This window comes from Halichoeres trimaculatus, unplaced genomic scaffold, assembly GCF_033239565.1.
Source record: "Halichoeres trimaculatus isolate MK-OKI-2021-1 unplaced genomic scaffold, fHalTri1.1 fHalTri1_scaffold_8, whole genome shotgun sequence".
NCBI classification, from domain to species: domain Eukaryota; kingdom Metazoa; phylum Chordata; class Actinopteri; order Labriformes; family Labridae; genus Halichoeres; species Halichoeres trimaculatus.
The window spans coordinates 12,480,918-12,496,075 of record NW_027437186.1 but is presented as its reverse complement, the minus strand read 5'-3'; the positions used below and the strand labels follow the sequence as shown (position 1 = coordinate 12,496,075).

At 40.6% G+C, this 15,158-nt stretch overlaps 1 protein-coding gene across 8 annotated transcripts in view; it reads left to right on the top strand.

Annotated features, from left to right (window-relative positions):
- Positions 1-15,158, top strand: part of cpeb3 (cytoplasmic polyadenylation element binding protein 3) — a 71,830-nt gene that overhangs the window by 37,113 nt on the left and 19,559 nt on the right. For 6 of the 8 annotated variants that reach the window (XM_074675443.1, XM_074675442.1, XM_074675445.1 and 3 more), the window contains 3 exons: positions 895-918; positions 7,495-7,662; positions 10,084-10,173. In XM_074675443.1, coding sequence (XP_074531544.1) covers positions 895-918; positions 7,495-7,662; positions 10,084-10,173 — 282 coding nt within the window. The remainder of the gene's footprint in view (positions 1-894; positions 919-7,494; positions 7,663-10,083; positions 10,174-15,158) is intronic. The other 2 variants (XM_074675441.1, XM_074675439.1) reach the window with 1 other exon arrangement.

Below are 15,158 nucleotides of genomic sequence, written 5' to 3'. Positions count from 1 at the left end.
TTAGAATTAGACAATGTGTAATACACATAAGGAGACCTCAAAGTGAGAAAGCTGTGGGAACAGGCTGTAAGAGGTCAGTGAGTGCAAACATACCAATCATCTGCATTTGACATACATGACATCATAACTATTCACTGTCTTCAGTGGAGTTAAAGAGCACTGAAATGTTACAGAGATAACAGAGATGTTCAGGCAGCATGTGACCACCTGATTTTATCACCTTTACCTCACCGTTCATTCTTAAAGTCACACACTTCCCTGTGTGTGTGTCACACTCCCTCCCTCCTCACAGCCCTGTGCTGGCTACCTGCTACCCTCACCCCCCCTCCTTATCCTGTGGGAAGTTTCCACTCCCAGCTATCCTCCCATACGTGACCAACTTTTAATATTTCACCAAGGCCATGATAATGAATAACCTGTCCTCGCTCCAGTCCTGCATGCACTCTGCCTTTATGGCCTCATTTGTGAGAATTCACAGAAGATTAGCACGAACACGAGCTGGAGAGGGTTCATTAAGCTGAGATCTGGACTGTGTGGCGTCACATTATGCTGCTAAATTTAGGCCCCATTTCCGTGGATAAACCTCACCTGTCGCCCACCCTGCCTCCTCTCCCCCTGGCAGCATCTGCATGCATCTGTTGCCAGGGCAGGTGCAGCAGGTCTACTGTGGGCTGCTGCCAGACTGTAATAATCCCCCTCCTCCTGTTTCCGAGCCTCAGGTGTGGCCATCTGTGCTTCCACTGTTGCCTTAGAGATTTTCCTGGTTTTGGTTTATTTCCACAAACCCATGTCTTTGTATCTCTTTCCTCTCTCTGTTCCTCCTCCAACCCCCCCCTCCCTGTCTCTCCTTATGTTTCTCCCCCTCCTCCCCCTTCCCACCGTGCTGACAAGCAGCCCGGAGCTATGGCCGCAGAAGAGGTAACGTTTTCTCTGGGGGGTCTGTTTGTCATGAGCGACCGTGTCTCTCCCTGGGAGGCTGAGGGGGGTCTAATTGTGGTGTCACTCTCTGCTTTTTTCATCTGTGCTGTGATTGAATGAAATCATATTAATTTTGACACTCTGTTTTTTCATGTTGTGCGTTTAATCAATAAGAGGGGAAAGGCCCACCCTGTCTGCCTCTATGAATCTTGTTTTGCTTGCTGATGGTGAGAGGAAAAAGAGCTTCCAATTATCTCTTCTCTCTGCTCTGAGTCAGTGTTCACCTGGGATCTCACCAAAATATTTAATGAAATTAAAAATCAAAATGCGGCTTAAATTAGAGATTGTGGAGCCTGGAAGAGAAATCCCCTGGTTGATGTTATAATCGATGCATGGATGTCTGCATGTTTTCTGCATTTGTGTTGACATGAAAACTTCTTTTAATTTAACATTAAGCACAAAAAACACTTTTCATAATTTCATAATGAGGTTTTTACATTTTTTCCAACATTGCCCACTTACTCTACACTTATAATACTTGAAGCACTATCTGCAGCACCAACTTGATGGGGGCTTACTCTAGAAGTAGTCGACAGTGCATTTGTTTAAAATCTATTTAACGTGTTGTTTCATGACAATCACATGCAGAAGCTCAGGCCAAGAAATGATGTGATAATTCAGGGAATTTTCAGAATTGGAAACTTTCCATGGGAATTTTTTTGACAGGGAATTTTTGGGAAAACCCTGAAAATTTCCAGTGTTTCCCAGCTAAAATTCTCATGGGAATTTTCAGGAAACTTGCCTGAAATTTACTGGAAAATTGCCCCCCTTTGTAACCTGAAATATTAATATTGTACAATAAAATCTTTATCCCCTTTAAAAATAAATTTTGTCAAAGTGCTTTTAGATATTGAAGTGTGGTAGAGATTCAGGGGAAAGACAAAAAAATGTTTAAGAAAGATAGAGAAGCAATCATGGCATGAATAAATGTGGGTTTAACATTAATCTAAAAAGCTTCAAGGGGAAGTGGATAGAGAAGAAGAAGACGACGACGTATCAGATGAAATTAGAAAAGGTTAAAAGAATGTGGAATATTGGTTTTAAAAAAAAAAGACCACTTCAATTGATCAATAGTTAAATGAATAAACAAATGCAAAAGAGGGTAATAATGAGGATCAGAAATTGTTGGGAACGAAGCAAAGTTGAGGAGTACTTGTGGTAAGGCCTGATCATTTTTCTTGATTTAACCTTTGGGAGGCAAAGAAATTATGGTCACGTCTGCAAATGCTTAACAAATGAAAAAGTTCTCAAAAGCAATGAATCCTTGTTACAGCAACACTTGATAATTGAAATTTTGAAATTCAAAGTATTTCAGTGAGTGTTAATAAGAGCGTACTCTAGGAACAAAGGGGGAGCCCACCCAAGAACCAAGGGCTGCGAGATGGCTCACATGGTGTCCACATTTCTATAGTCTAACTCAGGACAAAACCCTGATGAGGTTTAAAAGTGATCAGTGAAATCTCAAAGCCGATTTTAAATTGCACAGATAGCTAGAGAAGAGGATCAAGGACAGGAGTGATGTGATGTAAAACCAGTGAGGCTGGAGATGGATTCATGGGTGATATCAGAAACGAGGAGGGAGTTACTGCGGTCAAGTTTGGAGAAGATGATAGCATCAAAAAAAAAAATTCAGGTCGGCTTGCAAGAGAAAAGATTTGATGTTGGAGGTGGATTTTCAATGAATAAAATAGGTCTCATCAACTTTTCTTTATGTATGTATTGACTGAAGGGTTGGCAACTACCAGCACTGAGATTCTTTGAATATCAATCAATTAAACTTTATTTATAAAGCACTTTTAATACACAACAGAGGCAACACATAGTGATTGATAAAAGAAAACCAGAAGTGAATAAAATAATAATAATAATAATAATAATAATAATAATAATAATAATAATAATAATAATATTGATAGTAAGTGACCTAATAACCCCTCATAAACACACACGAGTGTACAACCCTCCACCCTCAACCCACCAACCCACACACCTAGTGCACAAGATGATCTTTAATTTTGTATTGATTTTTTTTTTTTTTTTACTGTTAAGTGTTTTATTTTGGATGTTCTCTTTTATTGCTGTTGAACTTTTAAACTTTAAAACTATTTAAACTTAATGAGGAAAAACTGAAGGTGAAGTAAAATGTAAAACTCAAAATAAAACAACCAAATTATAAGAAAGAAATAAGATAATATAATATTAAAAGACTAAAACAGCAAAAGAGAAAAAATGATGTAAAACTAAAACTGAAAGATACATGAATAAAAACCGAAAGAAGCAGTGCAATAATAGGAGGAGATCCAAACTTATTTAGATAAATAGATAAATAAGTAAAACTCAGGTAAAAGCTAGACTAAAAAGGTAACTTTTAAGTTTGCTTTTAAAACTATTTAAGCTCTGTGCAGCCCTCAGGTTTTCAGGCTGTTCCACATTCGTGGGCTGAAGAATTTTAAAGCTTTCTCACCGTGAGTCCTTGTGTCAACTTTTGGTACTGTTAAAAATCCTCAACCTCAAGACCTGAGGGCCCTCACAGGCACATAAGATAAAGGCAAATTAGATAAATAGGAGGGTGCAAGATTACTTAGACATTTAAACACCAAGTAAGAGAACCCTAGAATCAACCATAACAGATACTGAAAATCATTAAGTTGCATCAGAAAAGGTTGATTCAACTGGTTGAAACTCCATCAAAAAGGGGAAAAAAAGTAAAGTTTTGGAAATTATGTACATAATTTTGCATTAGTTATTGCTTTTAAAATAATTATCTCAAATGAATGTGGTAAATTCTGTATACTTTGGGTCTATACCTCAGTAGTAAGCCAGGTTAGCTGCTTGTGCCTTGGTAGATTCTGTGAAACTGCTATTCATAGGGTTTGGTGGACAGGTGAAACTGAACGACAGCAGTCTCAGTGATCTTTTGAAGTCAGACCAGGTTTGTGTTGGTTTTCTGAAGTGTCTGGAAGAGCCAGTTTCCTTTGGCTCTGCTCAGCCAACCTGAAAGAAAAAACATAAAACAGCCTGACTTCAAGCTGTTGCAACAAACACAAGGGATTCACCGTCAGGAAAGGCAGATCTTCATACACTGAGTCAAATCAAGGTGTTTGCATTGAGGATTCACATAAAATGAAGAAGCAGGAGCTAAAGATTGATCCATTTAGATTATTAGATTAAATTCCTGAAAGATCATTTTCTGCAACATAAAACTGGTCTCATCAGATCAGTATCCCTGTCACTGTCAGGCTATTTAAAGGCTGTTGTATTTCAGAAGCAGCCCGTTCTGTGTGAAATGTAACAGCAGATGAAATACTTGCATCATTTAGTAATGCCAAACCAATCACTGAACCCACACTGATGCATGATCGGCTGAAGTCTTGCTAAAATGAATCTCCAGAGGCTCATTCAGGCGAGCACTGACTCAGACATGATTCATCATCTGAATGGCACAGACAGCTCATCGCTGATTTGATGCGCTTTGTTGACTAATTCTGTTTTTCTCCAGCGAGGAGGAGAGCTGTGTGACATCTGTGAGGTCACTGCAACATTGGTTCTGGGTACTTTTGTGTTCATGGCTGCAGTTTGGTGAAGCTGAACAGAGAAACTGCTTTTAGTCGAATGTTTGATGAGGCTCTCCTTTACAAAGTGCATGAAAGGGATTGAAATTCTTGCAGCGAGAGGTCAAACTTATAGATAAAGAGATGGACTCAGAAGTCTTTCTGCTGAGCAGAGTAATCTCAGAGCAGAAATTAAACTCATGTATTGCTGAGTCATTTCTGCACCAGTGTGAGCCTCCATTTGAGGAACAATCTCTGCACTCAGATCCAAAGGCACGTTGCTCCAGGTTCCTCTGCACATTGCTCACACATCAGAGTTAGAGACTGAGAAAGATTCAGCAAACCTTAACAAATGACAACATAACATCAGGAATATCATTTAATGTGGCATAGTACGGTGGCTGGCAGGTGTCAGAAAATTTGCAAAAGTGATGACACAATGGAAGTACAGCCACAACAGAAGTGAAAAGAGGTCAGTTATACGCACACAGAAAAGTTTGCAAGTAAGTCAAGGATGTTTTCTTTTTTAACTTTAGCTATGAAAAATGTAGCTATAATGCTAATGTTATGATATGACTGATTCTGAAAGCTAAATATAAGACAACACATTACAAGTAAATTTAGAAATATAATCCCTATCAAGGAGATCACAAGGTGAGACCCCTACGAAGCTACATGTATCACAGCTGAAGTTAAAAAACAAAACAATCATTTATTTACTTTCATTTATGTTGTGGCTTTTGTGAACTGTCTGACGCCTACACTGTAAACCTAGATAAGTTGAGTTTACTTAAAAAAATGCCTGTAAACCAGTTACCTTAAAAAAAAACTAAGTAATAAAATATGAAACTTAAGCTAATTTAACTCAACATCTTAAGTAGTTATGATTATTATGGAAAATCATTCTACTGAATGTCTTTAATAAAATAAACCTGATGTCTATTTGTTACAAATTAAAATATTAAATCAGCTGGGTCTCATAACCACAGTGTTCCCTCCTCACTCATAGTTACAAACACTGTCACAACAAAAATCAGCTCTAATTTCATAACTTTAGTAACCGTGAGTGAGGAGGAAAGGCAGTAGTTATGAGACCCTGCTGTTCATTGAAATATTGTTCTTCATTGGGCACAGGTTGTCTGAGCTCCACGGCACTGACTGGTGGTCTCTGCTCCATGGCACGTGGTCTTGTACCTATTAATTTTGTAGTGTCCCTAATGGTTAATATGTGAATAAACGAAATGTTTGACTGGACTATCATGCTATTAGGGCAATTTTGAAAATGTAAAAAGATATATTAGTTTGTTTTTGACGCAGACAGTCCACATCACGTAGAGCATAGACAGCTAATCAACGCTATAAGGAGCACAGACAGCTGGTCCATGCTGAAACACACGGACCAACATTCTGTGTCATGTGGAGCACAGACAACCTGTGCCACTGCTGCACCTCCAGAAGTACAGCAGGGTCTCATATCAACTGCGTCCCTTCCTCACTCACGATTACAAAACACAGTCACAGAAACTAATGATTTTAAGTTGTGCTTACTTAATCAGTAACAAAAGTTAAATCTACTCAGAAATCATCATTTTCAACACGGAAAACCCAGACACTTGAGTAAATTAAACTCACTAACAAATTTTAAGTTTTTATGGCTTAATCCAATTGATTAATTAAAATTTTGGGGTTCACAGTGTACCGACCACCCTACCAAAGTGTCTGAACTCTGTGGGATCAAATTTTTTAAAAGGGAACACAAAGAATGAATCCTCAAATCTATTTTTTTGTGCCATTGATCTTCAAACTTCCAGTACTGAGAAACTTTGAAATTTGATTGAGAAACCTTTATTCCAAAAAAGCTTTTTGCTGATAATCTGTTGTCTGTTTTGAAACTCAGACATTTGTGTAAAGATTGTAAGTTTTTAAGTCAAATTTCAATCTACCAACATTTAGTTGATAATGTTATATTTTAGTTTATGAAGTTAAATGCAGTGCTGCTCTGCTTTCCTCGCAGATCTAATTAAAGTGCAATGCACACCTGTGAAAGTGGTTATGATTCTTTTTCCAAAGTGAAGAAAAACAAACACCTCTCTGTGGCTACATTCACATCTTTGACTTCAGACAAGACTTCTGTGAACACATCTGTGTGTAGAGACTTTGGCTGCTCCCCCAGTGTCATGAGAGGAAAAGGAGAGATTAAAAAGAGGAGATGAACAAAAATCAGAAAATAAATCTAAATTCTTTCAGCTCCAATGGTGTCCAACATTGTTGCGTTCCTGTGTGTCACAGTTTTGACCCCGTACCAGCTGTTTCACCTCTTGACAAAGCACACCCACCCAATTGTGAAACAAAGCCTTCCTGAGCCATTAATCTGATTTTGGTAATCTTGGAAAGTTTAAATGTAGATTAGTATGTTGCATTTAAATGTTTCTGAGAAAAGCTGGACAGAATTAAGAAGCTGATTCTGGAGAGCCAAATATTTGGGTTTACATCCAGATACTTCTTAAGTCAATGAAACTTCTTGAAACTTTGGAAATGATTGTAGGATCATGGGAGTCTTAACACCTTTAGCCATGCAACGTTTTATTTTAATAAACTTTTTCAAGATCCTGTGTAAAAAATGTTTGATAATTTGAACGTATAATTGTACGTTCACCTTTGTACTCGTGACCTTGAAAGCACCACACCAAATATGGATATAGTAGTTTTATGTATTCATAGTCTACTTGTAAGTTTAACCTTTGTTGGTATGTCAATAGAAACATCTTTGAGTGCGAAGAGGATGAAAGAAATCACTGATCAACTCATCTTTTTTGAGTCGATTCTCGGGTTGATTCTGCTGCAGACTTCTCACATGTGTTTAATTTCTCTTTCCTCCCCTCCTCCCTCTGTCTCTCCGTTTACTTCTCACTCTCTGTCCTCCTCTTTCCCTTTTCTTTTTCTTCTTCTCTTCCTCTCCTTGCAGGTCGCTCATGTCTTTTTCCCTTTGAAGACGGTTTCCTCGACGACAGCCACGGCGACCCCTCCCTGACCCCGGGCTTGAACTCGCCGACCCGCTGCCAGAACGGAGAGAGGATGGAGCGCTACTCCAGGAAAGTGTTTGTGGGAGGTCTGCCCCCTGATATAGATGAAGGTAAAACAAAGGAGATCTCACAGCATCAGCCTCTTCTTACACATTTATTCAACTTCAGAAGCCTTCATCTCTTTGTGTCTAACTTTCTGTCTCTAACTTTAAAACCTGGCTCACACTTCAGGATTTTGAAAATCTTAAAAGATTTTTCACACACTTCAAGATTTCATCAAGATTATCAGACCAGAGAGAGCGATGCACCACCTGATCCTTTGTCACCTCACGAGAAAGCATAAGTGAACAAAAGCACAGAAATGAAAATGAGGCCAGTTCTGCTGTAGCCCTTATTTGCAGTGAGAAAAGAAAATGCAGAAGTGATTTCTCTCCAACATTTAACTTTTTTAGAGCGGTTGTGATAATCCTTTCAGGACACATTGTGTAGACATTTGTTTTCTTGCCACTAGTCAACAAAAATGTCCTCCATCTCCGCTGACCAACACACCTGTACACTCCGCTCCTGCGTACTCAACATTTTTTATCTCAGGTCATTTCTGGTCCTTCGTAGATGGCTCTGTCTGATTGGCTATTGTCATCCTCTGAGAAATTGTAGGCCTAATCATTCAGATAAACATCATGCAGATTTGAGATTGATTGGGGGCTGCTCTGATAAGTCTGTGAGCTGGCCGTTGGGCTCAAGATTGATCCATCACCCACTCACACTAGAACAGCCATTCTCAACCTTAGGGTCCTGAGCCTAATGGAGGTTGCAAGGAGATTTTTGGGGGTCACCAATTTTTTGGGGAAAAATTTAACTATTATTAATTTACAGAATTTGTTTTAGTTGTTAACTGCTTCATTATTTTTCCGAAATTCATCAACTAACTTTGTATGATCTGAACTGCAGTGTTGTCATATTTTGGGCGAACGTGAACTGAATGGTTTGAACAAACTCCCAATCTGGCAACACCAGCCGCCACAGAGTCGCGTTGCCACCAATTACGGTTCCTCAGACTTGAGAGGGATCTTTGCGTGGCCGTGTCTCACATCAAGCCACAGAGTGCAACTGCTTTTTATGAACACACAAGCCTAGCCTAACAATTTCTAGGCTAATAAGCCTTTAACTTGGGCTGTAAAAAGTTGCCCTGAACAAAGAAGATTTGTTTTGATCCAATCCCCTTTAATTCTGAAACAAACACACGCCTTGCTTACAGTGTGCAGAGACTCAAGGCGTGAGGAATTTGATTCAAACAGATCCTCCTCATAGCATGTTTAACATCTCAGCAGGGGCAGAATGAGTGGATTAACATCGTATGATTTTTAAAGACCCCCAAAAACCCTTGAAAGTATGAGAAGACAAAAATGTCATGACTCTGTCTTTTTCAGTTGGTTTTCAGTGTATCTGCTCTGTGTTTTCTGGGGAAAGCACTCATTATCCATTTACAGCAGCAATGAGCACATGATTGGGAGGGGGGCGGGGGGAGGCAGACACCAGTTCATGTTTAATTTGAGGTAGCAGCAGAAAAAGGTTGAGAGCCATTGCACTGGAGGATTATCGGTAGGGATGGGTACCTTTCACATTTGAAACGATACGGCACCGATGCCCGGTGCCTAGCAATCGGTACCGGGACTTAACGATACCAAGTTTTGGTACTTTTTTGTGTTTATGTAGTAAATAAGATCAATTTGTTTAATAATAAAAGATACATTTTTTAGATTTACCATATTTATTCTTCAATATATATCTTTGTAATGCTGTGTTCATGTCCAGCAGGGGAAATCTCCTACTCTTCCACTCCTTCACAGTCACGATGCATTAAGGTACCTAAAGATGGTACCTTTAGATTTTAAGTGAATCGGTTCCCAGTGCTTTTGACAAGATTTGGTCGGTACCTATAAAAGTACCTAATTTGGTACCCATCTCTAATTATTGGGCCCAACATCTGGGCCAAACTTAGCCCAGACTTCGGTTCTCAGGCTGATTGTTGGGAGGGCTGAATTGGCTCAAATTGGCCAGAGAATCCTGTAGTGAGCCAGGCTTTACTCTCACTCTGACATGTTTCCCAGAGGGACCTTGTTTGTCTGTATTTGGTACGTTACTCACACTATGACTAATTTATTGTTTTAATTTATTAACCAGTCAATGATTAAACACAAAAACTGACCTAGGTATACCAAGTTTCATTTGTCGAATAAGGAGTAAAAGTTATCCTCTCGTATCGTGCACTGAGCTGCAGCACAATACGTGTCCTCAGCTGACAAAGTAATGAGTCTCCACGGCTCGAGTCGTCTCACTGCACACTGAATGTGCCCACTCTGTGTCCCTGTTTAATGCAAACTCTACAAACTGCAGCAGAAAATAGAAACTGTTCCTGAGCGCAGACTGTGACTCTGCATAATGCCTGCTCCATGACCAGCCATATCTTATCTCCCAACGTCATGGAAATAACACCAACGTCTTTCTGTTCTCTTTTTTTTTCTTTCAAGACGAGATCACCAACAGTTTCCGCCGTTACGGACACCTCGTGGTCGACTGGCCCCACAAAGCTGAGAGCAAGTCCTACTTCCCCCCTAAAGGTAACAACACTTTCTCAGAGCATCATCTGCACTTTCCCATCATGCACCAACAAATATCACCTCAGGGGTGTCGCTATGTCCGAGTTTTCTGAAGAATCTGGTTACCCAGAATTCATGCTTCATGCAGGGTGAGCGCAGAGGAGTTTGTTTATCTGAGCAGCTCCCTGTGGTTGTTTCTTAGAGAGACATATTCAGGATATATGACTCCATAAGTGCCCAGCTGGAGCTTTGACCCAGGAGCTGTTTGCTTCACAGAGGTCCTGAGTGTGTGTCCCCCTCCAGGTGACCAGAGATCCTCTGCATCAGTCCCTCAGGCCCAGGAGCTGCTGTGTGAGCTACTGTCATATTAGGAGAGCTATTAAAGACGCTCTGGAAATAACTCTCATTCCACAGGCAGATGGTAATACGCTGCGTCTGGAGGACCTGCGAAAATCTCTGCCAGTTTCTCCCCCACTCTCATTTTTTCAGGAGGATTATTTTGAACAGGCCCGGCTCCACTAATATCCAAAGCCTGGAGGAAAAATGCAGCGTCCTTTTAGGGGAATGAATGAGCTTACTGCGGCCATGTAAGGGGAGGGGACATGAGGGATGTGAGATCTGCGTAAAATTCATCCCTCACTCTAATTTAAACCCTCCCCTTCCTCGCTCTGAAACTCTGAGTGAAACTGCTGAAATATCCTGTTTATGTCACACTCTCCATATTAACTGGCATGTGAGCCTGGGCAGATGTGACGGAGCACTAAAAGCTTCGGGGTTGAGAGCAAGTGCACATCTGTGTGAGTAAAAGAGAGTTACAGATGTTGGATTGTGGTCCAGAGGTCATCGTCCTCCCTCCTTGTGTTAAACGTCCGTCCAAATCTGACTGAATGGAAGTTAGTCGTCACTTTCCGCCCTGCTTCGCATTAACATGTGTCCGTACGGCTCTGAATGTTTTCGCTGCAGCGGTGACTCACTTTGTGGCTCAGTCCGACTTATTTTGTAGTTGGAGAGGAAGTAGGAACAGGGATTACCTAACTGTTCCCGGTGCTTCAATGTGTTTACAACCTAAATAATTTGTTTTAGCGTCTCACCTTTTCTTTTTTTGCTTTATGTTTCTCTTAAGAACATTTTTCTGAACGGACAGTCTGCATCCTTTTTGCTCCTGAAGTTAGGGATGACATTAAATCCAAAATTCAGTTTAAATACTACCAAGCATATTGTGATTGTCACGGAGCACTTAAGTCCTACTTGAATGTTATACTCCCTTTCAGCAGACTGTCTGCTACAATTTGGTTGTTAGTTGCAGGTTTGTACAATAATTTGTTACCTTACAGTGTTGAAAATATGGAAGAAAAAAAGAATCCTGGATCCAGACGGTGATCCGGATCACCTCCAAAATTTAATCACTTTTTCCTTATCCCATTCAGAACATTTCCTGAAAATGTCATCAAGATCCGTTTGTAACTTTTTAAGTTATGCTGAAAAACAATAAGACAGACAAACTCTCCCAAAAACATAACCTCCTTGGTGGAGGAAATAAAACTGATGGAACGTGCTTTTAGGATCATCTCACGCTTAAAGACCAAAATTTAGTGACAGAAAAACTCACACTCTCTCTGTCTTCATCAGACCCTGTCGTTGGCACAGAGCCTGAAATGTTTAGGAGCTATTTCTGTCTGTGATTGTGGATATGAGGAGGAGGAGGATGAAGAAGAGGTGACGCTGTCTGTTCCCTACAGTCTGCACGCTGGGAGCAATGAACTGCCACAAATGCTAACGCTCACGTCATGCCGCAATAACAGTGTGTCAGACGTGTTTCAAAAGGTCAAAAGTGAAACTGGCCCCTGACGGCAGCCCTTCGTTATCAGAATTTATTACAGCACCGTGGGGGAAACATCCAGAGCTGTGTGTTCTCGGTTTTCCATGAAGCGTGGTGTGTGTTAGCATCAGGCCTGGGTTTCTGCACCCCCCCCTCCTGCTGGGATTATATCCAGTGAGTGACTTCCTCTAATTGAGATGATTAGCGATGCCTGATTTCCTCTCTCCTCTGCCCCGTCACTGACTTTCCTCCAAATGCTGCAGAGCCTCCAGGGCTCTGTTAGTTTTTACAGAAGCAGATGTTTGTGTCCTCTTCCATCCATCCCGCAAAACACACCCCTCCTTCACCTCCTTCTTTTACTCTTTTCTTTTTCTTCTGTCCTTTCTGTATCTTAGTAATTAATCGTTGTCTTCTTCTTATGGGCCGTGTTTTCTTCCATATCTTCATTATCTTCTTTAACTTCCTGTTCCTGGTCTTAGTACAGTGTCTGTGTCATTTGGAAGGGAACTACTTCTTCTTTTTTCCTCCACCTTTCTGTCTTTGTGGTTTTTCATGTTTTTTTTGTCTTCTTCTTTGTATTATTTCAGTGTCCTTTTTTTCCATTTCTTATTCTTTTGTTTTCCTTATTTCCCTTCCTCTTCTTCTTCTTCTTCTTCTTCTTCTTCTTCAGTTTTGTCTCTATGTTTTCTTCTTTTCTGCCCTCTTTGCATTAATCTTTAGCTCTGCTTCCCAACTTCACTCTCCTTTGTTTACTCCTCATCATATTTGGATGTGTCAGATTATACTTCAATGTCTTCTCCTTTTTTTCATTCCTTTTTTTTCCTTTTCATCTTTCTGTAGTTTTCAGACTAGACTAGACTTTTGTCTTTAGACAGAAGGAAAGAAACCTAGTTGGTGCGACAAAAGCTGCAGGCGCTGCCATTAAGTGCAACTTTTATGTTTTGTTTTTGTTAAATCATGTAGAGTAATCAAGCCAACTATCCACAATCAATTGCTGCAACGATATACTTTATAACAACAATATATACAACAATATACAATATACTAAACCTTCAACCTTCATTCAGTAATTAGTGCTGAACATTCACTGAGAGCTAGGTCTTAGACCTTCTGACTCATTCTACCCCTGAGGACAAAGAGGAGAAGGGTCAGATTAAGGGTTTAAGTGGTCCCCGAATAGATGAGTTTTCAGACATCTCTTAAAATAGCAAGGGACTCTGTGGATCGTATAGAGTTTGGTAATTCATTCCACCATTTGGGCACAAAAGAGGACAAGAGTCTGGCTAGAGATTCAGAGCCAAGCTGGGCTGGGAGCACCAGGCGTCTTTCACAAGCAGAGGGTAGTGGGAGAGAAGGAGTGTAGACCTGGGTGAGGGACCCCAGGTAGGCAGCAGCTGTAAGCCAGAAGAAGAGCTTTGAATTTGATTTGAGCTGCCACTGGTAGCCAGTGAAGCGAGATTAACAGCTGGGTGACGTGTGCTGTTTTGGGCTGGTTAAAGACCAGACGTGCTGCTGCATTCTGGATCATCTGCAGAGGTTTAAATGTGCACGCAGGAAAGCCTGTCAGGAGGGAATTGCAGTGGTCGATGCGTGATATTACAAGGGCCTGTACCAGAAGCTGCGTGGCCTGTGTCAGTTAGGGTCTGATCCTCCCGATGTTACAGAGGCCACGTGAGCCTTCAAGGTCAGCTGGTCATCAATCATGACACCCAGATTTCTGAAAGACTTTGTGGACACAAGTTAATATTTGTGATGAAGTTACAAGAAATGATTGGCTCATGTCAGTACATAAAAAAAATGTGGCATTAAAACTTGTCCTCAAAAGGCATTATTTATCATCTGTGGTCAGAGACATTAGTGCTCAGATAAGACATAATAAAAGTCAGGGTATAAAGGCCTTTATATAAACAGACTTATTTGTGTTATAAAACCCTAAACAGCCCCAATGTCAAAGGATCCCTCTATTTACCATCCCTGAAGTTTGAGTCTCCCATCAGAATGATTTCATCAGGTTGAAGCAGAAGTGCACATGTGACTTTCACTTTCTTTGTCTTAAGCCGCTCTTTGTCATCTTTTCGTCTTTTCATCCTCCTTCCTCTGCCCTCCTCTCCTCACTTTTAATAATCAGTCTGTTAACATTTTGTGACAGAGTTAAAGCTCTCTGCAGATTTACTTCTCCCTCTTTCCTCTCAGGGGATACATATTAAATGTGGAGCGTCGCCTTCATATTTGCCTTCACATCAAATTTCCCCCAGACGTTTGGAGCAGACACATTTCCCCCCTTACTTCCTCCCTCTCCCATGTTTTTCTGAGTGTTCTTGGTTCATTTATTTCTCAGTCATTCTGGTGACCGTAAGCAAACATTACCATGCCCTGGTTTTCGCCTGTGTGGAATAAATCTGTGCACACATGTCTGAAAAAGATAAGCCTGGATTTAAATGTCACTATTAAGGCCAGAGACGCACACAGCGACCGGGCTCACGGAGCGTGTCCGCTCATCACGGGTTGGATTTCAACAAAGTGAACACAACTTTCAGCTGCTGAGGTCATGGAGAGAACAGGAGAGCATCAGGGGACTCTGACTGATGTAGCAGTGGAAAGATGTTTGTGGCCTAATCAGCCACGGAGCCAAAGTATCACTTCCAAAGACACAGCTGTGCTATGTGGGTAATGTTTGCCAGCAGCAGACACTGATGCAGCTTTGACTCAGCAGTGTATTTTAAAACACGGACTAATCTGAGGTTGAGATACCGGCATTTTGGAAAAATCAGACATCAAATCATAAGTTGCCTCAAGGAATTATCTGACATTTTGACACTTCCTGCCAAGAGTGGAATAAGAAAATCAATACATCACCACTCTAACATCTCTATAGCTAATGTTAACAGCAGAGCCTGTGCTCTTGTGGGTTTAGATTTTTCTACCTCTCAGTACGGCACATTACAGAGACTGGCTTCATCTTTACGCCAAATGTTCATTGATAATTTCCAGTAGAGTAGCTGAAAATCACTCACCTTGAGATTTCAAGTGTACCCCATGAACCAAAGCACGAGGAAAGTTAAATTTCTTGACATTAAACACCAGTTTCTACCAAACAGATGAAACTTCAAAGCTCGTATTTATCAAGAACAAGAACTTAACCAAGCTCAACACATAGACTGTAAACAGAGAGTGAAAGCTAGCTTGC